The sequence below is a fragment of the Elephas maximus genome, chromosome 2 (assembly GCF_024166365.1).
Source record: "Elephas maximus indicus isolate mEleMax1 chromosome 2, mEleMax1 primary haplotype, whole genome shotgun sequence".
NCBI classification, from domain to species: Eukaryota; Metazoa; Chordata; class Mammalia; order Proboscidea; family Elephantidae; genus Elephas; species Elephas maximus.
Window position 1 is genome coordinate 37,179,669 of NC_064820.1, and position 22,757 is coordinate 37,202,425.

The 22,757-nt window shown below is 44.2% G+C and overlaps 1 protein-coding gene across 10 annotated transcripts in view; it reads left to right on the forward strand.

Annotated features, from left to right (window-relative positions):
- The window catches only part of PDZD2 (PDZ domain containing 2), a 575,078-nt gene extending 552,607 nt beyond the window's left edge, over positions 1-22,471 (forward strand). For all 10 annotated transcript variants that reach the window (XM_049861669.1, XM_049861663.1, XM_049861661.1 and 7 more), the window contains 7 exons: positions 1,672-1,816; positions 4,029-8,058; positions 9,061-9,178; positions 15,094-15,195; positions 15,907-16,177; positions 17,442-17,576; positions 21,128-22,471. In XM_049861669.1, coding sequence (XP_049717626.1) covers positions 1,672-1,816; positions 4,029-8,058; positions 9,061-9,178; positions 15,094-15,195; positions 15,907-16,177; positions 17,442-17,576; positions 21,128-21,294 — 4,968 coding nt within the window. In that variant the 3' untranslated portion in view covers positions 21,295-22,471. The remainder of the gene's footprint in view (positions 1-1,671; positions 1,817-4,028; positions 8,059-9,060; positions 9,179-15,093; positions 15,196-15,906; positions 16,178-17,441; positions 17,577-21,127) is intronic.
- The last annotated feature ends 286 nt before the right edge of the window (positions 22,472-22,757 follow it).

The window sequence follows — 22,757 nt, forward strand, 5'->3', positions numbered from 1 at the left end:
TGGTCATTTTCTAAATTTCAGTATACCTCTACTTTAGCAAGGTAATGGAGCCCTGGTGGCGTGGTAGTTAAAGCGCTCAGCTGCTAACCGAAAGGTCGGTGGTTAGAACCCACCAGCTGCTCCAGTGGAGAAAGATGTGGCAGTCTGCTTCCGTAAAGTTTTACAGCCTCGGAAACCCTATGGGGCAGTTCTATTCTGTCCTATAGGGACTATACGAGTCGGCATTGAATTGAGAGCAGTGGGTTTGGTTTGGGTTAAAAATTTGAGCAAGGAACAAATAAGAAAAATTGACATTGTTTATGATCTCCTCAACATAAATAATTTTGCTCCCTTTGAACAAAGAAAAGAATCCAGATGACTCGTAAGGCCATATTTATTAAAATGTGTATTCAAGTGGCTTAGATAAACACATATGTAAATAAATCCAGAACATGTAACATCATAAAAACTATACCAGGCAGAAGGTTATATTTTAACCTTATTAAAAAAAAAAAAAAAAAGAATAGAAACACACACCTTTTTCCCCCTCCTCAAAAAGTATATTATCACCTCCAATCACCATATAAATTTAATGTTCAATGTCTTAAAATTTAATGTTGAGCCAATGGGTAAATTCCTTTTTAAATTCTCTTTTTAAAATATCAAGAAGTCTTGGATAACCATATAAAGCCAATTCAGATGTTGCTATTCATATAATTTCTCTCTATTAAAATAAGAGTTTCTGTAATTGTGAATAAGTATTCCTCAATGAGAACTATTCAGCAGAATTGAAAGCTCTTTCATGAAAGAGGCCTGCTTTTTCTTGCAAAAATTTTAGTTCCAAATGGAATTGCGTTTATACATAAGAAAGAAACTCGAATGCCTTACCATGAAGTACTAGTTGTCAAATAATGAAAGCTTAAAAAAATTTTTCTTCTATTTTGGTAAATGGGTTAACTTCTACTATTTTTATGTGATCTTTATTCCTTACCAGTAAATAGAAAATAAACAGAGTTAAAACCTGTGTAGCTTTCCCTCAGCAGTCAGTAATTGATATTTTACTAAATGAGGTTTTACAAGAGTGGCTCCAAGACACTCGACCCGTCTCCACTTTTCCTCTGCTGCCACCTATGGGCTAGAGGTGGTAACTCAGACGGTAAATTTCAAAGAAATCAGATTTAACTTTTTGAGCAATTTTTTTTTTTAATTTTATAGTGAGTATCAGACGAAAGGAAGAAAAAGTAATTGACACTTGGCTAAAGTGAAATTTTGCAATATTAAATGTTGAGTTCATTTATCCAGATGAGTCCCCTTCCTCATGACCAAACTGAGTTGAATTTACAGTCTTGGCTATCACTGTACAATACCATAACAAGAATATCTTACATATACTTAGCCTTTGATATGCTGGACTCTGTTTTTATCACTGCTGTCTCATTTAATCATCTTTTTAATGTCTATGAGTTAGACATGGCAAGTCTTTTCATCCCCATTTTAAAGTTAGGAAAACTGAGGCTTAGGGAAGAGTGATGAGACCATGTAGTTTCTAGGTGATGTTAGAATCAGAATCTGAATCTTCTGGCTCCTCTTCCAGAGCTCTTTTGAAGTTTCTCAAATTAGTCCTTCTGTATGTTTGATGTTGCATCATGCTGCCGAAGACCTGAAAGTGACTTACAGTTGTCATTGTGCCAGGAATCTCTGGGAAAGCTGACCGATGAGGATGGTTGTGTCCCTACCGAAGGAGAGCCAGCCAGGGCTCTGTCCCACCCGGAGGCCGACCACCTCACAGAGAGCCTGCCTGCAGCTATACCAGTGGGGGTGCAACAACCTGTGACGGGTAAGATTGTTGTATCATTTGTTAAGCTTAAAGATAGGAGAGTAGACATTATCCTGATAAAAGCATTGTGAGTGGAGAATTTTGAGTGGAGGGGGGTGTGGAATCGCTAAAGGCGAACTAAGGACATGTAAAAGCTACCTGCATTTACTAGTGCCTGGGCAGTGCAAATGATGAATGCCCTTGGCTACTCACTGAAAGGTTGATAGTTTGAGTCCATCCAGAGGTGCCTTGGAAGAAAGGCCTAGAAATCTACCTCTGAAAAATCAGCGCTTGAAAACCCTATGGAGCACAGTTCAGCTGTGACACACACGGGGTTGCCATGAGTCAGAACCAACTGAGTAGCAATGTATCACCTGCATTTAACAATTTTGTTCGTGGTGGTTGCCATCAAGTTGATTCCAACTCGTGGCCACGCCGCATGTGTTACAGATAGAACTGCTCCACAGGGTTTTCTTGGCTGTGATCTTAACAGAGAGGAACCCTGGTGGTACAATGGTTAAGCACTGAGCTGCTAACCAAAAGGTTGGCAGTTCAAACCCACCCAGAGGCTCTGTAGGAGAAAGACCTGGTGATCTGCTCCTGTAAAGATTAGAAAACCCTATGGGGCAGTTCTACTGTGTCACATGTGGTCGCTATGAGTTGGAAATCAACCTGATGGCACCCAACACCACCACCAATGCCTTCGTTCCTCATCGTTCCAATGAAGATGGTAGCAGGACCTACCTCCCATGAAACACTTGTAGCACTGCACTAAATCCTTAATTTAATTATTTTTAGAAACACTCTTCGCATAGTGCTAAGTCCTGATAATTAGTTCTCCCTTATTAACCTAGGAACTTCAGGAGGAAAACATATATGCCACTAAGATGATGACATTTGGGGAATATGGAGCGGCTATACTTGTTATACCAGTTGGAGCAGACACACTCCTCAAACCAAGAGCTGTCATTGTGACTGGGTTTTTCACTGCAGCCTCAGACCCATAGCTCCTAAGAAAATAGCTAACCCGAAGTTTTTTTAATGCCAGTTTTTGAGTGCTTTTTTTTCCCCTGTTCCATTTCAAGATGCTATGACCCAGAGGTGGGCAGGTGAGCTGGCGACCATGCGGGGCCTCATGAGGAGGCACTGCAGGCCCAAGTGGCTCTGGGAACCCACCTCATGGAATGACTTGACTTCCCACCGTCCCTTCGTGCGTCTTCCTTCCCTGCTGCCTCTGAGGTTTCCTGCTCTTTCTTGCTTCTCTGCTTTCATTTCATTTTCTTCCTCATCTTCTTTCTTAATGCATTCTGGCCAAACTCACCCTCCTGAACCCCACTCAAGGCCCCACCCTCGCTTTGCCGTTGAGTCAATTCTGACTCATAGCGACCCTATAAGACAGAGTAGAACTGCCCCGTAGGGTTTCCAAGGCTGTCATCTTTACAGCAGCAGACTGCCCCATCTTTCTCTCGTGGAGTGGCTGTTGGGTTCAAACTGCCAACCTTTCGATTAGCAGCTGAGTGCTTAACCACTGAGCCACCAGGGCTTCGTCCCCCTGTTGAGCCTCCCATAATAATCTGGCCTCTCTAGGTCTCCCACCCTGCTGAGCTTTGTCAACACACACCCAAAGCTCCGTATAGGCTCATATCCTGTCTGTAGCATTCTGTGTGGCTGCCTAACGTAGCCCCAGCACTGGGCTGAACAGTAGGTCCCTGAAATTTGGAGATTGGACTGTTTACATGTTCTGCCTCTCACAGCCCACAGCCTGGGGCTGAACCCATACGGGTGGGATCGCCAGATGCTGGAACTGAGAAGCAAGTGCAGTCTCCACAGAAGCGAAGAGAAGCTACAGAACGAAACAACCACAGCCCATGGCCTTTACCATGTGTGAATGCCAGCGAGTGGATAGCATAAAGAAAACCATTTCTGGTGACCCCCAGTCCTTCGAAAGAACCAGAAGGGAAAGGAAGGACAGAAACAGATGTTCGTTCTGCCAGCCCCTAGGAATTATTTTAGAGCATCTTAGCGTAGTGTTTGTTAGAGGTGGGTCCGCTGTAATTGTAGAGACAGAAAAATTAAACACAAAAAGGCTGGCATTTAGGTTGTGGAATATCTTTCTGAAAAAGAGTTTAGATTGCTTATATTTTTTTTTTTTAATTGAGAGGTTTCATATTTTCTCAGGTTTTTCCCCTTATGTCTCCTACCATCCCACCTTTTGTTTAAATCCTTAACACAGGACTGGACAGTGCACCAGAGCTCATCACATCCCCGGGCAAGAAGGAGGCTCACCCTGACCTCAGCAAGGCCTCAGCAGATGCAGGCGAAGCCTGTCTGCCTGAGAGCCCCAGCAAGCCAGCATCGCCCCAGGTCTCCAAGTCCGAGGACAGGCCTCCAGTCAGGCTCCCCCAAGACTTTACCCAGAAACCAGGAGCGTCAGAAGCCAGAGTGCCTGACAACACCAGGAAGGCAGCTGCCCTCAAGGGAGTGGAACCCAAGGCAGAGGGAGTGCCTCAAGCTAGTGCTGTCCTGTCACAAGACCTTGTCACATCCCAGGAGAAGAGACAAGGAGTTCAAGGTAACCACAGCAAGGCTTTGGAGACAACAGAAATCCGCATTCCTAAAAACTCTGGGGAGTCTGCCCTGCTCAAGCGAAGAGATTCTGTGTCTGAGAGGGCACCACAGGCCAGGGCCTCCCTGGCGTCATCCACTGACAAGACCGAAGAGATGTGTGGCAGTGGTTCAGGACACTGCTGCCCAGGGGAGAAGAGAGAAAGCCCTGTGACTGACATCGACACATTTATCACGGAGCTGGATGCTTGTGAAGCAAGACTTCAGTCCTCTCAGAGAGAGGACCATGTGAGACAAGAGGGCACTTCCCAAGGTCAACCTCCAGCAAAAGCTGAAAGCGGAAGTTCCTGCCATGCCAAGCCAGTCTCGGGGGAAGGAACCCCCTCCCCAAGGAGGGCCCTGGCTGCTCGTCCACCCCCTCACCCCCAGTGGACCTCCCAGCCTTCAGTTTTGGATTCAGTTAATCCTGACAAACATTTTACTGTGAACAAAAACTTTTTGAGCAACTACTCTAGAAATTTTAGCAGTTTTCATGAAGATAGTACCTCCCTGTCAGGCCTGGGTGATAGTACGGAGCCATCTCTCTCTTCCATGTATGGAGATGCTGAGGACTCGTCCTCGGACCCCGAGTCCCTCACAGAAGCCCCACGTGCTTCCACCAGGGAGAGCTGCTCACCACCTCATTCTCGTAGGTCTCCTCACAAGGAGGATACTACAGAGTCTGAGGAAGAACAAATTGAAATTTGTTCCACAAATGGTTGCTCCTGTTCACCCTTGGCAACTGCTCACCCACCTTCCCAGGCTGCACCCTACCCTGCTTTAGCCAAAGTTCTGCCATTAAAACACAGTGCTCTGAGTGAATTGGTAGAAAATCCACGTGAGAGAGCTTCCTTCGTGCCCGGAGTATCACGCATTTCAGTACTAAAACCTTCCCACTCATTTTCAGTCTCAGATATAAGCTCTCAGGAGCATGAAACTCATGGGGATATGAGCACATCTCAGGGCCACAGGCCCTCGCGTACAGAAGAGACTGTAGAAGTCACCGGCGTTGGCTCAGCCGTGGAAAGCAGCCAGTCTTCTAAAGTTGTCAGTCATTTTCAGGACCCCCCAGTCACTCTCTGCTTTCCTAGCATGGTGAATGGCTTAGCCTATGACTTGTTAGATGATGAGACCCCAAATAAAGAACAAACAAATATTAATGCAGTGGAAGACCCGTCCTCCTTCAGTGCAGAAGTCCCCAATAATGGAGACTCTGTCTTGGCAGACCTACACATCTCCGAAAGCCAGGATCTGGGTGACCTGCTACAGAAACCAAAAGTGACCTCCAGGAGGCCTATCATGGCCTGGTTTAAAGAAATAAATAAAAATAACCAAGGTGCCCATTTGCAGAGCAAAACTGAAAAAGAACCATCGACGGTGCTAACCAGAAGTCCCGACTCCAAAATTCAAACAATGAGCTCGAGCCACAAGAAAGGAGTTTCTGTACCTAATAGCCCTCCTCAGCTAAAACTCAATTTTGAAAACAAAGACCTACCGAAAAAAGGTTCAGTAGAAACACTTTTAAGTAACTGTCAGAAACCCAAATCTGGTCCGAAGCTGAAGAGGCTGAGCATCAAAAGTAAAAGCAGAGTCAGTGCTGAGGCCCCTGCTGCTAACACAGCCAAGGCTGGTGGGCTAGACCACCGGAAGTCCTTGACTTCACCCCAGACCTCCCAGAAAACGCTTTCTAAGGTAGCTGCACAGCGGTTGCATGCAGGTGTCCGTGAAGAACCTGACAAGAATGGTGCAGCCACCCCCAAGTCTCCCAAATGTATGCCGGAGAGCAAGCCACCCCTCGCTACTCCTGGGTCACTAAACTCCTCGGCGTCAGACACAGGCGTCAGAACATTCATCTCGCCCCTCAGCTCCCCCAAAGCTCTTCCGGAGCCAGGTGCCTGCAGTAGGCTCTACACGGCCATTCACTCAGAACCAGACAGAAGTTGCCCAGCCACCCCCAAATCCCCCAGGTGTGGAGCAGAGAGTACGGTGACCCCTGTAAGCTCTGGGCCAGCAAGTCCTATAGCATCAAACGGGAACGTCTCCACCTCAGGGAACAAGCATGAGATTCAACCTCCCGGACAGAAAGAGCCGCGCACGTCCAGTCAAACAGATTCAGCATCAGAAGCAGCCCAGCCCAGGGTGGCTGGCGAAAAGGGAAGCAGAATAATTGCTAGTGGTGCCCTGGAAAGAACCAAGCAGCTGAAAATTGTTGAAATTTCTTCTGAGAGAATGCCTAAGGGCGCATGTGATGACAAGCCAGCTGAAAGTGACAGGCGGGGAGGTATCTCAGTCCAGAGCAACTGTCAAGAGAAGGGCAGGGCCAGACTCTGTCCCCAGTCAGTGGAATCCTTCCCCAGTTACCCATCCTTGCCCACATCTCAGGCCTCCCAGGTTGAGCAGGAAATGCCACGCTCTTTCAGTATGGCCAGGCTGGCTTCCTCCTCCTCCCCTCAGCTGCCTGCTAAAAAGACAGATTCCTCCCAGGGAAAAACAAGCCAAATGGTGGAACCCCAAGGCGTGTCCAAGAACATCATACCAATGGGTACTGCAGTGAATGACCATCCCTACTTCATGCCACGGCCAGCCACCAGGACCTACTCCATGCCAGCCCAGTTCTCCAGCCACTTTGGACGGGAGGGTCCTTCCCTCCACAGTCCAGGTCGCTCTCATCTGGACAGCCAGAACCCTGTGACAGGTGGTGGTTTCCTGGAGGCAAAGCCATCCAAAGGCAATGTCCTCAGTCTTGTTAATGGGCAGAGTGTCTATAGTGTCAAGCCCCTGCTGGAGACATCGAGGAACCTTCCAACAACCGACGAAGGAGATACCCTTCCCATCCAGGAGACGAGCTGCCTCGTCACAGACAAGATCAGAGTCACCAGGAGGCATTACTACTACGAGCAGAACTGGCCCCACGAATCTACCTCATTTTTCTCTGTGAAGCAGAGGATCAAGTCTTTCGAGAATCTGGCCAATTCTGACCGGCCTGCCGCCAAGTCCAGTGCTTTCCCTTTGTCTGTGAGCTCTAAGCCCCCCATTGGGAGACGCTCATCTGGCAGCATCCCTTTGGGGAGCGTCAGCCATGCTGGGGAGGCCGCGAGGTCACTGAGGCGGAGCCTGAGTTCCTGCAGTGAAAGCCAAAGTGAAGCCAGCACCCTCATCCCCCCGGTGACCAAGTCCCCCTCCAGCATGATGCTGACGGTCTCCCGGCAGATCCCAGTGGAGACCAGTAGCAAGGGCCCTGACTCAGACGAAAAGAAATCACCGGGTTCTTCCGGAATCCCCACCCCAACAGTGACCCCGGCCTCTCCCATCAAGAGGCCCAAGCCCTCGGTGCGCCACGCCCAGCCCTGCTCGCCCTTGTCCCGCTCGAAGCTGCAGGAGCTGCGAGCCCTGAGCATGCCTGACCTGGACAAGCTCTGCAGCGAGGACTACCTGGCAGAACCCACGGCTGTGCTCTTCAAAACGGAGCTAGAGATCATCCCCCGGAGGTCGCTTGGCACCCCTGGTGGAAGCCTTCCTGGCCTCAACGGATCAGCTGGGAACGGGGCCTGTCCAGGGGGAAGCAGCCCTAAAGCCAATGAACCAGGGACACCAGATTCAGCCAAGGATGCAGGCAAAACAACTCAGGATTTGCCCTCCAGAAAAAGCTGGTCAATTAAGTAAGTGTCTGCCCCCTCCCCTTTTTGTTTAAGTAAACTTAATTTGGGAGTACGTTTAGATTTATCGAAAAGTTGCACAGATAGTACAAAGAGGTCTCAGATGCCCCTCACCCAGCTTCCCCTAGTGTTAACATCTTACATCACTGCCGCCTATTTGTCAAAAGTAAGAAAGGAAGATTGGGACAGTACTATTAGCTAAACTGCAGTCGTGTTCAGATTTTACGCGTTTTCCCACTAATGCCCTTTCTCTGTTTCAGGAACCAGTTCAGGATCCCACATTGCATTTAGCCTGCTTTGTTTTAAGATCATTGCTGAAAAAATTAAGGACCTACAGGGAAGCGTGTACTCCAGAATGCTGCTGGGAGAGAGAGGCTTATACAGGATATGGCACTTAAGCCAAAGCAAGACGCAAGGGAGCTGGGAGGAAAGGGAGGCCGCACCTCAGGCAGACCCTGGGCCTTTGAAGGGGACTGTAGTCCAACAGGAAATTCCTGATGTAAAGTATTTCACTTGAGTCTATACTATATGGTGACTATTTTTAAATACATCAGGAACGTTCTGTTTAGCTCCCTTACATCTTGGTTCCCTAGCATCTTGGAGTAATCCCTGAATCCACGGCAATTCCCATTGCTGTTGGCAGTGAATTAAATTCGTGTTTTGTGTGCAGTGTCCTTCAAGTCACTTGGAGTGGGAGTTTGGACCAAAATAAAGCATGAAAATCAGAAAATACTGGCAATATAGTAGAAAGGAGAGAATTTTAAATGCATCTTTATAAACAGAGAAATTGTTTTTTCCTTGAACGTTCTTCAAATTTTTCGATCACGGGGCTCCAGTGGTGTGGTGGGTAAGAGCTTGGCTGCTAACCAAAAAGTCGGCAGCTCAAATCCATCAGCCACTCCTTGGAAACCTTTAGGACAGTTCTCCTCTGTCCTGTAAGGTGGCTTTGAGTCAGAATCGGGTCAACGGTAACAGGTTTGTTTTTTTTGTTCGTTTGTTTTTTAGTTTGAATCAACTTCTCATCTCAGTGGGGGACCAGCAAAGATTACAGTCCATTTTGTCATCGGTGGGGTCAACATCTACCATCCTCACTCTCATTCAGGAAGCGAAGACACAATCAGAGGTAAGCGAAATACCAGAAACATGGGCACATCCAACATCTTAAGACAGGCCTGCTGCTCAGGGGGGCTGGGGCATGACGCTTATTCCCTTACATACAAAGACTTGTTTCTTCTTACTCCAACCATTCTGAGAGAAGCTATTCCTAAAAGGCATCCCATATTTCCTTCACTTGCATCCACCAGCGGGATGTGGCCTGTTCTTGATGATTCAGGAAGGCCTTAAAGAACATCAGTGGTTGCCTTGAGCTGGGACCCAGGGCGATTCTTAGGGCCTGTCCCAAGCAACCCCCAGCTGCTGGCTAGCTGGGTCATTGGTCAGTTGGTAAGTAGATGCGTGGACTTGAGAACTTGTCTACTTCAAGTATTACTTAAGTATTTGGCATGTATCAGGGTAGCAAGTCCACAGTTTATTGAGACTGTGTCTAGAATAAAGTATAACTGAGGTCCTGAGGGATTTTTCCTTTGAGTAAAGTCTGGCCTTTCCTTCCTCCCTCCCTCCCTATCTCAGCCCTTCTTTAACAAGTTGTAAGATCCACAGATGAGATCTATTTTGAGAATCTAAGGTAACCAAGGTGGTCAAAGATGGATCAGAGAAAAGGGAGACTTGATTTTTAAAACAGCAGCAGCTATTGCAGTTGTCTGTATAAGATTAAAGAGAGTTGAGTTGAGTGGACTCAGAGACAATGAAGGACGGGGCCCAGTTTAGAGACAGTTTGTAGACATGACAGAGATGCTAACGACTGGACGCAGAGGTGAAGAAACGCGCCCCATGGTGACTGCAGTGTGTCCACCCCGAGCCACTGGCTCGTTGGAGGCACCAGGACCCAGGTCAGGGAGTGCAGGGAAGAAACCTGTTTACAGGGAAGGCAGGGAGCTGGGCTCCAGACCTGCTGAGGTTGAGTTGGAAACGGGGGATGAATCCAAAGAGCTCAAAAGTGAAGAAATGAATCCTTTGTGGCCTGGGTCAAAACAGCCATATTTAGGAGAACTGTGGTGGCGTAGTGGTTAAGTGCTACAACTGCTAACCAAAGGGTCGGCAGTTCGAATCTACCAGGGGCTCCTTGGAAACTCTATGGGGCAGTTCTACTCTGTCCCATAGGGCCGCTATGAGTCAGAATCAACTCAACGGCAACGGGTGAGCATATTCGTTTAGTTTTATCCCAAAAGAAATTTGCAGCCATTTACAAAAGTAACATTCTATGAAATTTAAAAAATTAAAAATGAAAGTGTTAAAAAGTTAAGATGTCACTTTGAGGACTAAGGTGCACCTGGCCCAAGCCATGGCATTTTTAGTCGCTTCCTGTGCATGTGAAAACTGGACAATGAATAAGGAGGACCAAAGAATTGATGCCTTTGAATTATGATGTTGGTGAAGAATATTGAATATACCAAGGACTGCCAGAAGGACTAACAAATCTGCCTTGGAAAAAGTACAGCCAGGATGTTCCTTAGAAACGAGGATGATGAGACTTTGTCTCACTTACTTTGGACTTGTTATCAGGAGGGACCAGTCCCTGGAGAAGGACATCACGCTTGGTAAAGTAGAGGGTCAGTGACAGAGAGGAGGACCCTCAGTGAGATGGACTGACACAGTGGCCACAACAATGGGCTGAGACATAGCAACGATTGTGAGGTGGCGCAGGACCGGCCGTGTTTCGTTCTGTTGTGCGTAGGGTCACTGTGAATCGATACTGACTCCACAGCCCTAACAACAGCAGAGTTCTAACTGATATCGCTAAGTTATATACCTGAAAATAATTGAATTGGCAAAGGCGTTATATATATTTTTACAGCAATTAAAAAAGAAAGGTAAAAAAAAAGTTCAAAATAAGGAAAATTCTAGAGACAGCAACAAAGCCGGGGAAAAGCTGTCCCATGGAAACGCGTGCCAGCACACCAGGCTCTGCTCCTGAAATGGGGTTGCTGGCTTGGCTCTGATTTCCCTCGCAGCTGTGGAAAGAGAAACATGTCCTAGGACAGTGGTTCTCAACCAGGGACGCTGCTAAACATCCAGCAACGCACAGGACAGTCCTTCACAGCACGAGTTATCCAGCTCAAGATGTTAAAAGAGCCAAGGTGGAGAAACTCTGGTCTAGGAGAATGGTGATTGAAGGAAAAAGGAAGTAACTTGCTGGGTAATGAGTGGCGTGGATTCATGGGCTTCCAGTGAAACGATGCCTTCCTTTCTGTGGGTTTCCCATTTTGAAGATGAAACTGTGTGACACCCAGGCACCGGCATTAGCACAGAGAGCCACTGAGAGCCTGTGCCCGAGTCCTGGAGGACTGCGTGGTGCTGTGCATTCTGTTTAAGTGCCCGATTGGTTTAGCTGCTGTCTTAATTCTGCAGAAGCATTTAGTTACCACCTCCCATGCCTGCATTTGGAGTTTATCTGCAGAAGGTCCTCAGAGCAGAACTAGGAATGTCGGGAGATGATCCCTGTTGGCTCAAGTATGAACATAAATTATGTGGTCAAGGGAGCCACCTGCTGGTGAAATAAGAAAGTTACATCTGCGACTCCCTATTCTTGCCCTGAAGTATTTAATTAGTAATTAGTAGCTAATTAGTAACTTCAAATAAAGTCTTTAAATAGGTTGGCTGTGACAATAAACAATAACCAAAGAAACCATCTGTTCCTATCTAGGAACCTTTTCTGAACAATGTTTATTTCTCAGGACTATCCATAGAGATTTGAATGCAAACAAATACATATTTTCTGTTTAGAGAAAAAAGCAAATTTGAACAATTTTTCTTTAGCAGTAACGTGTCTGGGTCACTAAAGTATTCCGAGAACACTATTCCACAAATACCAGTGTTTCCCTGAGGGGCTGTGACATCTCTCTGCTAAGGAGCAGCCTTGGCATGTAATGAGGAGTTGGTCAGGAAGGAGAGAGGGGGCGGGATGGGGGAGACCCTACTCCCTTCTGATTCCCAGCCCACTGCTGTGGGTCTGTGCAGTGGAGAAGCACACCCTGAGACGTCGAGCATTTTTCACGTTCAGCAAAAGGAAACGTTTCTTCATCTCCGCCCCTTCGACTGCTGTTGTCACGATAAGCAAACATTTCATGCATGGAAGACGTACTGCAGGATTTTCAGTCAAGGCAGCGTGGTGGGATCACACGCTGATGGGCCCCCTTTGCTCCAAACTCTTAATAATGTTAGAGAAAACATGGAAAGAGAAAACTAAAAAGTCTCCACCAACCTCAGAAGCCAGATGAACACCCCAGGGACCATACAGAAAGCATAAGCATTTTTCCAGGACAGCATCTTCCCAGGGCCTCGCACACCCTCCCTTACCCCTATTTGGTGTTCAGCACACCAGGCGAGCCTTGGGGTTTGGTCTGTTTTTCACTGGAACATTGCTATCTTCTCCCGTTTTTTATTTCACTATTGTCTCCAGTTGATCTCACATGGAGCAGTGAGCAGAGATGTTACTGTTCTCCCAGAAGTTCCCTGCCGTGCTCTGTCCAGAGTATGAATTGTAGGTGCTGAAAATGGAACTGCACAAAAACGTATTTCCCAGAAGTTCCCTGCCGTGCTCTGTCCAGAGTATGAATTGTAGGTGCTGAAAATGGAACTGCACAAAAACGTATTTCCTGAGGCCTCTAGGAAAACCCTGGTGCCACAATGGTTAAGCACTACAGCTGCTAACCTAGAGGTCAGCAGTTTGAATCCACCAGGCGCTCCTTGGAAACTCTACAAGGCAGTTCTAGTCTATTCTGTAGGGTTGCTGTGAGTCGGAACCGACTCGACAGTGACAGGTTTGGTTTGGTTGGTCTAGGCGTCCTTAAAGGGGGAGATCAGGGAGAGGCAGAAAACAAGCCCTGCTGGTCTGACTTCAGCACGCCCAGACCTGGTACAGGACTCCTTGAAGAACTGATAGCCCATCTGGTTTCCCTAATGCTGTTAAGCTTCCCAGAGCAGCAAAATTTAGCCCAACAGTCAGCTTGTATGGTACTTACATTCCCAAACACAACCGGAGAAAAAAGATTTTTTTGAATACAGTTTTAGTGATAACGTATCCCGGGAGCCAGGAGAGTCCTGTTTTCAAACATTCTGTCTTTGCTCCAAGATAGCCAAGTTTCCGTGTATTCATGTTTTAGCTTCAGATGTATCACAAAGCTACACAAAGAGCATTTATCAAACATGTTCCCATTTTCGTCTAGGAAGCCTAGCCCTCTCTCTTCTCTCCATTGAGAAGTGTCTATGAAATCTGATTAAAGTTGCCTATGAAGAAACGATTCCCGCCTCAAAAAGATCACTAGGGCCTTCTAACATAAGCAAAATGGACTCCATCAGCATGTAGAGGCTTTGATTTGAATAAACTTCTTTAAAGAGGTAAAACTGCTGTTATGGATTGAATTGTGTCCCCCAAAAAGGCATAGTTGAAGTTCTAACCCCTGATGTATGTGACCTGTTTGGAAGTAGGGTCTTTGAAGATGTTATAAGTCCAGTCAACATGAGGTCATACAGGAGTAGGTGGGTCCTAACCCAGTCTGAGTGCTGTTCTTATAAAAGAGAAGGAGACAGAGAGGAAAGACTTGAGGGAGTTACATTGCAGCTACCAGCCAGCATAACCTGGGGCTTCCAAAAGCAGAGAGAAACTACAAAGGATCTTCCCCTAAACCTTTGGAGAGCACCTGGCTCCACTAACACACTGAATTTTCACTAGTAGCCTCCAGAGCTGTGGACCATAAAGTTCTGTTCTTACAAGCCACCCAAAACCAAGCAAACCCATTGCTGTCAAGCCAATTCCAACTCATAGCAACCCTATAGGACAGAGTACAACTGCTTCATAGGGTTTCCAAGGAGCAGCTGGTGGATTTCAACTGCCAACCTTTTGGTTAGCAGCTGAGCTCTTAACCACTATATCATCAGGGCTCCTGTGAGCCACCCAGTCTATGGTGTTTTGTTGTGGCGGTCCTGGGAAGCTGAGACCATTGCTTCAATTTACCTCCTGCCTTACTGATAGGACTGAACACTTACTTTCAAATGCTTGAGTGCCCTCCTCAGCACACAGATGGGACGTTCAGCTTCCATTACAGAGCTGGTTCTCTCAACATCTTTACTTTCTCTCATCAAATCAATCTTTAAGGGCTATTATTAGATTCTTTTTCTATTGCCGTGTCTGAGAACGTATCCAACTGACGGATTATAAATCACTTCAGATGAAACCTAGCAATTCTGGTCTTTAAAATATTGCTGAATCACCTCTAGTGTGTGGGTGGAGGGCAGCAAAATCCAGAATAATGAACACTGCTAATGGCTAATGTTTTATTTTAAAATAATTTATTCCAAGGTATCTTTTGATTAACGCTTGAAACATAGAACAGTCTTTTGTTATGTAATCCTCCGACACTACTAAGAATGTTTTAGTCTCATTATGAGTTGAGAACTATTAGTTTTGATGTCTGTGTGCTTTATATTTTACAATTACCAGTTCATTAATTGCACCTGAGATCCAGTGAGCTAAACAACTGGCTTCCAGGTGCTCTCATCTTGTCTCTTAGCACTTATCTCTTTGCTGCTGTTGAAACTAGCTTTGCTAAATTGTAGAATTAAAGGATAACCCCCTTCATGGTCTTCTGCGCTATGACCAGATTCGCAAAGACATAATCTGGTACCTGGAATGGCTTGAAGATTTGGGAATTCCAAATTGTCCCTTGACCCTGGTCCCAGTTCATGTCTGCTTGCTCTCATAGATACAGGATGGACCCTCCAAATCTGTATTTAAACAGCACCCAGAAGGGACATGAGATGGTTGGGACGGGGCTCCTCCAACGTCCCTGTGAAAGCTTATGAGGAACCATGGAGGCGAGTGGTGAAAAGCACCACAGCGCAACAGGAGGGCTTACTTCAGAATTGCCTTACTCTTGGCACAAGGAATATAATTTTTTTTTTTCTGTTTCTTTTCACTAGAGTAAAGAAGACATTTGCTTTATAGTTTTGAATAAAAAAGAAGGCTCAGGTCTGGGATTCAGTGTGGCAGGAGGGACTGATGTGGAGCCAAAAGCAATCATGGTAAGTGACGATGTCACAACGCTCACAGGAAAGTGACTCCTTCAGCAGCCTCAGGATTTGATCAGGACGGCGATAGTCACAACATGCCTTTCAAAGACTACTAGTTTTTGTTCCCTACTACCAAAATAAAAATGAGACGTGGGAAGAGTAGTATGTAATATTTTCATTGATAAAGATAAGCATCTTGAACACACAGCTGACATGATCTGTAGGCTCAGTGCCCTAGATGGCAATACGTACAAATACAATTGTCTACATCTTTTTGCCTATATATTTTATTCGTTCAAGCACTGCCAAAAACCTTAGAGTTGACCAAGCTTGTGTTTGCTCATAAAATTGTCTCAAGAACAATAACTGAAAATTTTACATCACTCAAAGGCCTTTGAAATCATTTGGGAGGCCACCTTCATGGGACTCCAGAGATCAGGTCCTGTTCACCTTCAGATTCCTATTGCCTCAGGGAGTACCAGGCATGTATTAGACACTAGCAATAAGTTGTTGAGTAAAAAACGTCCATATGCTGGCAGTGACATTTGTAATTCCATTCCCCACTGTTGAGTATATATGCTTTTCATAAACCAAGTGTTTGTATGATTTGGGAATTTTAACATTAGAAAGTTCTTCTTTAATACAAATTTGCAGGTCTCTCTTGCTTTTAGTGGAGGACATAAATGGATTTGGCTCTTGTTCCCTTTCTTCTCTTTGTCCCAGGTGCACAGGGTGTTATCTCAGGGGGCGGCTTCTCAGGAAGGGACCATGAACCGAGGGGATTTCCTTCTGGCAGTCAATGGCACCTCATTGGCTGGCCTTGCCCACAGGGATATCGTGAAGGTTCTCCATCAGGCACAGTTGCACAAAGATGCCCTCGTGGTTATCAAGAAGGGGAATGATCAACCCAGAACCTCTACGAGGCTGGAGCCTCCTATAGCTAACGGGAAGGGTACGCTGTCCAGAAAGAACATCTCCCTGGAGCCTGGAATTGGTAAGATATTAGTTCCACACCAACAGGATGTGAGCAGCTGACAGATAAAAGTAGATTCAGGTGGAACATGAAGGGAAATAACTGCTAATTTCTGGGTCAGAGAAAGTAAATGTAGTGAATGCTACTGCTTGTGGATGCTTCTTGCAAAGGCAGTGTTACAAGTTATAAACATCTACCAGTGGTTAAAGCCACACGATTGAAGTTTTAAAATGGCTGCTGTTACCTTCTCAAAACATCTTAAGAAGGAAGCGCCTTTTATACTTTACATTGCCTTGTTAGGAGATAAGTGGCTGGTGAATAAAGCAAGAAACTCTTGTGATGGGGGGAATCAGTGTTGAAGGAGAAATTCCATAACAGAGATTTATCCTTGGAAAACATCAAGGTTGGTACTCTTTCCTGTTTTAGAAAGACATAAAGAAACGAGAGGCAAAAGTGTTTCTGTGTTTAAAAACCAAGGCTGCAGCCTTGACCAACTTCACCAAGAAGAGCTTACAAGAAGAGGTTTGAAACATAACCTATACGCCCTCCAGACTCAGAGCCCCAAAGCTAAGCACTGCTTCTATTTCTAAAGCACAGGCTGATCGCTGCTTTCAGATAAGTACTTCAGACTTGCATGGTGTCCGCTCTACTCAGTGCAATAGTGTCCTCTCTCTCTAGTCCAGAGAGTGGGGTACACAAAAGCTGAGGGTGGGAGAGCCTGTGGGCTCTTCTTAGCATCTCTCCCTGATAAAGTGGAGAGTAAAAGAAACCCCTTCTGCTCCACGTGGCTTCCTTGTGGCCTGAGCTCTTTAATGGCTTCAGTGAAAATGGCACCGAATCCATTGAACAAATGGGAAACACTTTTTGTCTAGTGCCTTCGCATTGTCGAGGTGTCCGCGGTCTCCCTTCTGCCCTGTTGTCACTCTTCCGGACAGCTGAAGCACTTCCCACTATTGGGAAACACCTTAGTGGTCAGGCATTGTCATGCTCACCTTTGCCCCGGCACCATCTGAACTGGTTGGTCATAAAGTCATTCTCCACGCTAGCAGAGAGTACGTGGAAGAGAAACAGATGTGTGTACAGCAGGAACACAGCTGGGGACCAGTACTGTTGGGAGACCAACAGTAATGCTGATCTCAAATACTCTTACAAGCATTTCAAGGTAGATGGGACTTGACGGAGCCAGGGAGCACAAAGTACATGAGATAATACATTTAGGGGAAATTGGGCAGGCGTCTGATGAGGAAACTGGTCATTTTCACCTTTAAAAATGCCATTGCTGCAGGCAGAAGCGTAGCTGCCCATGAGGCGCTGTGTGTGGAAGTGCTGAAGACCTCTGCTGGGTTGGGATTAAGTCTGGATGGAGGAAAATCTTCTGTGTCTGGAGATGGGCCTCTGTTCATTAAAAGAGTATACAAAGGTAATGTTCTAGAACATTCAATCAGTTTTCTGTCACCTGTTTTCTTTCCATGTATGCCTCAATGAAATATCAGTGCCTTACATTTGGAAACCAAATTTGTTTTAAAAAACGTTTAAAAATTTTTTTAGTGCTTTGTGATATATTGAGTTTACCGTGTCAGCCCTGTTCGGAGTGTTTTACGGGTGTTAACTTACGTTGTCCACATGACAACTCTATCAGGTAGGTACTATCATTATCCCTATTATACAAAAGGAGAAACTGCGTCACAGAGAAGTTAAATAAGCATGTAAAGAAACACAGCTATTAGTGGCAGAGCCCATTGCCATGAGAGATAGCCGCAGACCCAATAAACAGGAGAACCAGCTAGAAAATAAAGGCAGGAGTGTTACCTGTGAAATAAGACCAAGAGAGCATTCAAAAGGAGCAGATTTTTTCAAATTAAAAGGTGAATTAAAAACCAGACTAAACCCATATGAAAAGAGAATTTTTAAAAATTGAGATGGGAAGGAACTATGCAAATTCCAGTACAGAGATACAAAGAGAATACAAGGATGCATTGAGGAGCTCCAGAAAGAAAAACCAAAATGAGAGAAAGGAAATGTTTGGAGACATCATGACTAAAAAGTTTCCTGAAATGAAAAAAGATAGGAGTACTCAGATTGAAAAAATGCATCAGACGGCAAAACAGGATGAAATTTATAAACCTTAATGTAGCATAATAAAATTTCAGAATATAAATAAGAAAATCTGACAAGCTAACAGAAAATTCATGTTGCTCACAAAGGCACTGACAATCAAATTAGAAGCAGCAATCCTCATCCACCATGAATGCCAGAAAATAACACCTTCAGAAGATGGAGGAAAAATACTTGTCAGCCTAAAATACTGTACCCAGCTCAACTGTCATTCAGGAGTAACAGTAAAATGGAGTTACTATAAGACACAGTGAAAAGAGATGGCCTTCACCTTGGCTAGTGACAGGGCGTCCAGCAGCCTCTGCAGGCCAAGAAACACACAGCCAAAGTTGTCCTGAGCCTGCAAGTGAATGGATCAGAAGCTGAAGCTGGCTAAAGCAGTGGCCAGATTGGCTGAGAGAGTCGGCTTGCGGATCCCACCGTAGTTGCAGCACTAAGGTGGAAAGGGAGCCTCAGGAGAGATGAGCGTCCTCCATACCTACCTGGAGCAGAGCAGGGATGGTGTCCTGGATACTACTCGGCCTCTATCTGTGGCATCTGGCCAGAAATCTATGAAAACTACTGTATAAATTTAGATAGAAGGAGAAAGAAGTATCTATGCCATGGACTAGCATTTTAGATGCTCTTGTGTGCGAACCCGCAGTTTTAATTTTTATGAAAAGGAATTCAAGAATTTCTGGATTTAAGAGTATGCCCTTCCCTTCACTCTTTTTAGAGACTAATGAATCTAGTTGCTTTGCACAGGATTTCATGTTCTTATCTCATACCGATTACATGGGTAAAAGTCACGTTTATCATGTTTTCCTGTGCCTTTTAGCTTAAGCAGCAGAGAGAAATATAGCAATACTGATGTCTTGCACAGGTTTAAAACAAAAAAAAATTTTTTTCTTTGAATAATATCATAACTTTCTTAAGCTTTCTTGAAGGTCAAAGGTTTTATCTATAAAAAAAAGTAGTAAATACTTATTTGTAACCTCCTGTGTGAAGCAGCAGCCACCCAGCTAAGAATTAGAACACTTCAGTAATACAGTAATCTGTTAAAAGTTTCACTACTATCATTTTACTAAAACAAACCAAAAAATATATATATATAATAAGCTAAGAAAAAGATAAGCATAAAATTAGAAATCTAGGGACAAAATTATTCATTATTGGCAGATTATATGTTTTTCCTGATTGAAAAATAATCCAAGAGACCCAAACCTCAAGCCTATATAAATAGTTCACCAAGGTTGTTGGATTTATAATCAACATACAGAAATCAATAGCATTTCCCATATATCAGCAATAACCACTATTAAAAAAATACAATAAGCAGTTTTCTTAGTACACAAAAAGCATATGTTACAAAAGAAAAAAAGTGTTCAACTTCTGTATGGCAAAAAATTCAAAAGTAAAGATAAACATAAGTGCCTGACTAGAAGATATATGCAATGTATTTAGTCAACAAAGGGATAATTCCAAAATATATTTTTAAAAAAAAAAAAACTGTAATTAAGTAGGAAATACATAAAGAGAAAAACTGGATAAAGGAAATGAATAGATAGTTGACAAAAGGTGAAATCACTTCAGCCAAGAAACACGTTTATATTAGTTATTTCCCCCCAATAACATATCAGTTAGAGAGGAAAATTATGGTAACTTTTAGACTTTTTGAGATCTAACTAAGATTTCTGAATTTCTCTTCAAAACTATCATCTACACAAAGTTATAATGTAGAAATATATCAAGTTTTTTGTGTGTAAATAATCAGTTACATAATATCCACAATCATCGATAACCATGTAATAACTGCTTATCAGAACTTGGCGGATCAGCAAATATCTGTTAACAGTAAAAGTTGAGCCTGTTTTTCTGCATTTATTGGCCATTGGTATTTTAGCTATTGACTTCCTTTGCCCAGTTTTCTCTTTATTTTGTACTATTCTCATTGATATGTACAGGTAGTCCCCGACTTAAGACGGGGTTCCGTTCCAACAACTCTGTCGTAAGTCAGTTCTGACGTTAAGTGCAAAACCTTTTTTTCTATTATCGACATCTTTATAAATCTGATCTTTGTCTTTAGGGTTGTCTTTAGGGGTTGGAAACGTTATATATAAACTTACAGATATATTTTAAGACATACATACATATTACTAACGATAAGATATACCACCCAAAAAAGACAGACAGTGGTAAATCGCGGACTACCTGTAGTTCCTTATCCAATCTGGGTATTAATCCTGTGTTGATTAAATATATTAAAAATCTCTTTCCCTAGTTGGTTGCTTATTTTATCTTGCTTACATTACTTGGGGGCCGGGTGCTACAGAGTTTTGTTTCTTTAATGTTGTTCAATTTATTTTTATTGATGTATGTTTTTTGTATCTTGTTTAGGAAATATTCCATATCTTGAGAATATAGAGTTCAGAGATTTTTCTCTAAGTTTTTAATTTACTTGAAATCTATTTGAAACACCATGTAAGTGAGTACACTCATGTTTGTTAGTTGCTGTCGAGTCAGCTCCCCCTCGTGGCGACTTACATATAACAAAACAAAAGTTGCCTAGTCCTGCATCATCTTCATGGTCCTTGGTATGCTTGAGTCCATTGTTGTGGCTGTTGTGACAATCCATCTCACTGAGGGTTTCCCTAGTTTTCTCTACTTTACCAAACATGATGTCCTTTTCCAGTGAGTGGTCTTTCCTGACGATGTGTCCAAAATAAGCAAGCTAAAGTCTTACCATCGTTGCTTCTAAGAAGCATTCTGGTTGTATTTCTTCTAAGACTGATTGATTCATTCCCTGGCAGTCCACGGTATATTCAATAGTCTCCACCAATTCCATTAATTCTACTTACAATGAATTTATTCTTACAGGTGGTGCAGCTGAACAAGCTGGAATAATAGAAGCTGGAGATGAAATTCTTGCCATTAACGGAAAACCCCTGGTTGGCCTCATGCACTTTGATGCCTGGAATATTATGAAGTCTGTCCCAGAGGGACCTGTGCAGTTAGTCATTAGAAAGCACAGAAATGCTTCGTGAAACAAGCGTGTACCACTAGTGCTTGTTACATTTTTTTTTAAGAATCTTCTTTTCTCAGTTTCTTTCTTACTTTAGCAAATTAATCTCTTTAAACAATGAGATCCTGAAATAACAAAGGGAAACATTTGTGTCAGCAAGGACTGTAAAAATCTCCAAGTTTTGACTTGTACGTGAAGCCTGCCACGTTGTGTGTACTGCAGCAATGAAGTTGAACTCTGGAAGCTTCCACCTGGATAGCTAGGCCTGGAAGGTTCATTTTCGTTTCTGTTCCAGTGCCTGCCCCCAGCCTTTTTGTTTGCTGATGCGGGTGCAAGACGTGACTTGCCCTTCTTCATCTGAAACATTTAACTAGACTTTTGCGCCCTCTCCCTAAATACCCAATCCTGACGATTAGGGAGCACCTGAAGTCTGAGGGCAGGCACCACAAATGTCACAGCTGAAAGGACTATAGTTTCATATAATTTATAAGTAAATAACAGTGCTTTTAGGCACATTTAATGCAAGGAGAAGGTATAGATTTGTATACATTACCCTGAAAAGTAAATGAGACTTAAGAAAATGAATTATGACCTAATCGTGGGGAATTTGGGGATTATCTGAAGAAAAAAAAAAAAAAGCCAAATAGAGAAAGTGATATTTTTTAGGGAGCATAATGTGCAATGTATAGGTACAGAGTTCAGCTCAGTGGGGTCACTGGTCCCCCTGACATGTCGACTATTTTCTGTCTCTAGAAGTATAAGCCGGGAGGCTGTCTTTCAGGGTAGCAGCTCCACTGCTGTGCACTAAGCAGCCATGAATGTCCCTGCTCAGAAAGAGCAGAGTCCCAGATCTGAAAGCACCTTGCCTCTCATTTGCCAACTTGTCCTCAGTAAGTGCCGGTCAACACAGGAGTTGGCAGAAACATCAGTCATTGGGTTTCCATTTCTATACTTTATGCACTAATCACTACAAATTTTAGAAGTAACCTTTTAGTAACCTTGGATTTATGAACATAGGCATTATATTAGTAATATAAACAAAAGACCTTAAAATAATCCTGTTAGAGGACTTTTTTTCTTTGGTTGGGTTTTCCCCTCTTTCCTAACATACTTAAGAAATGGATCTCTTTCCCTGCCCTGGGTATGACACAGCTCTGCAGTGACTGACATTTTTGCTGTTTTTATTTGCTTACCTGTTTTCTCAAATTTCTCCTTTTGCCAAAAAATGTTCCCCTGCAGAAGACATTGTGACTCATGCTGCTTGTGACTCGTCCTGGCTGTGCCTCCTTTCAAAGCACAAGCTTCATGATAGCCGTTCCTATTTGATGTGCCAGTCACTGTCACAAATTTTCTTCCCTGGTACTGCTTTCATTGACCAAAATGTAATACCACGAAGGAGGAAAATGGAGAAACAGGGTCAGTCATCCTTTCAAGGTAAAGGAGCAGAACTATATACTTACACCCCCAGTCCTTGGTGGCACAGGC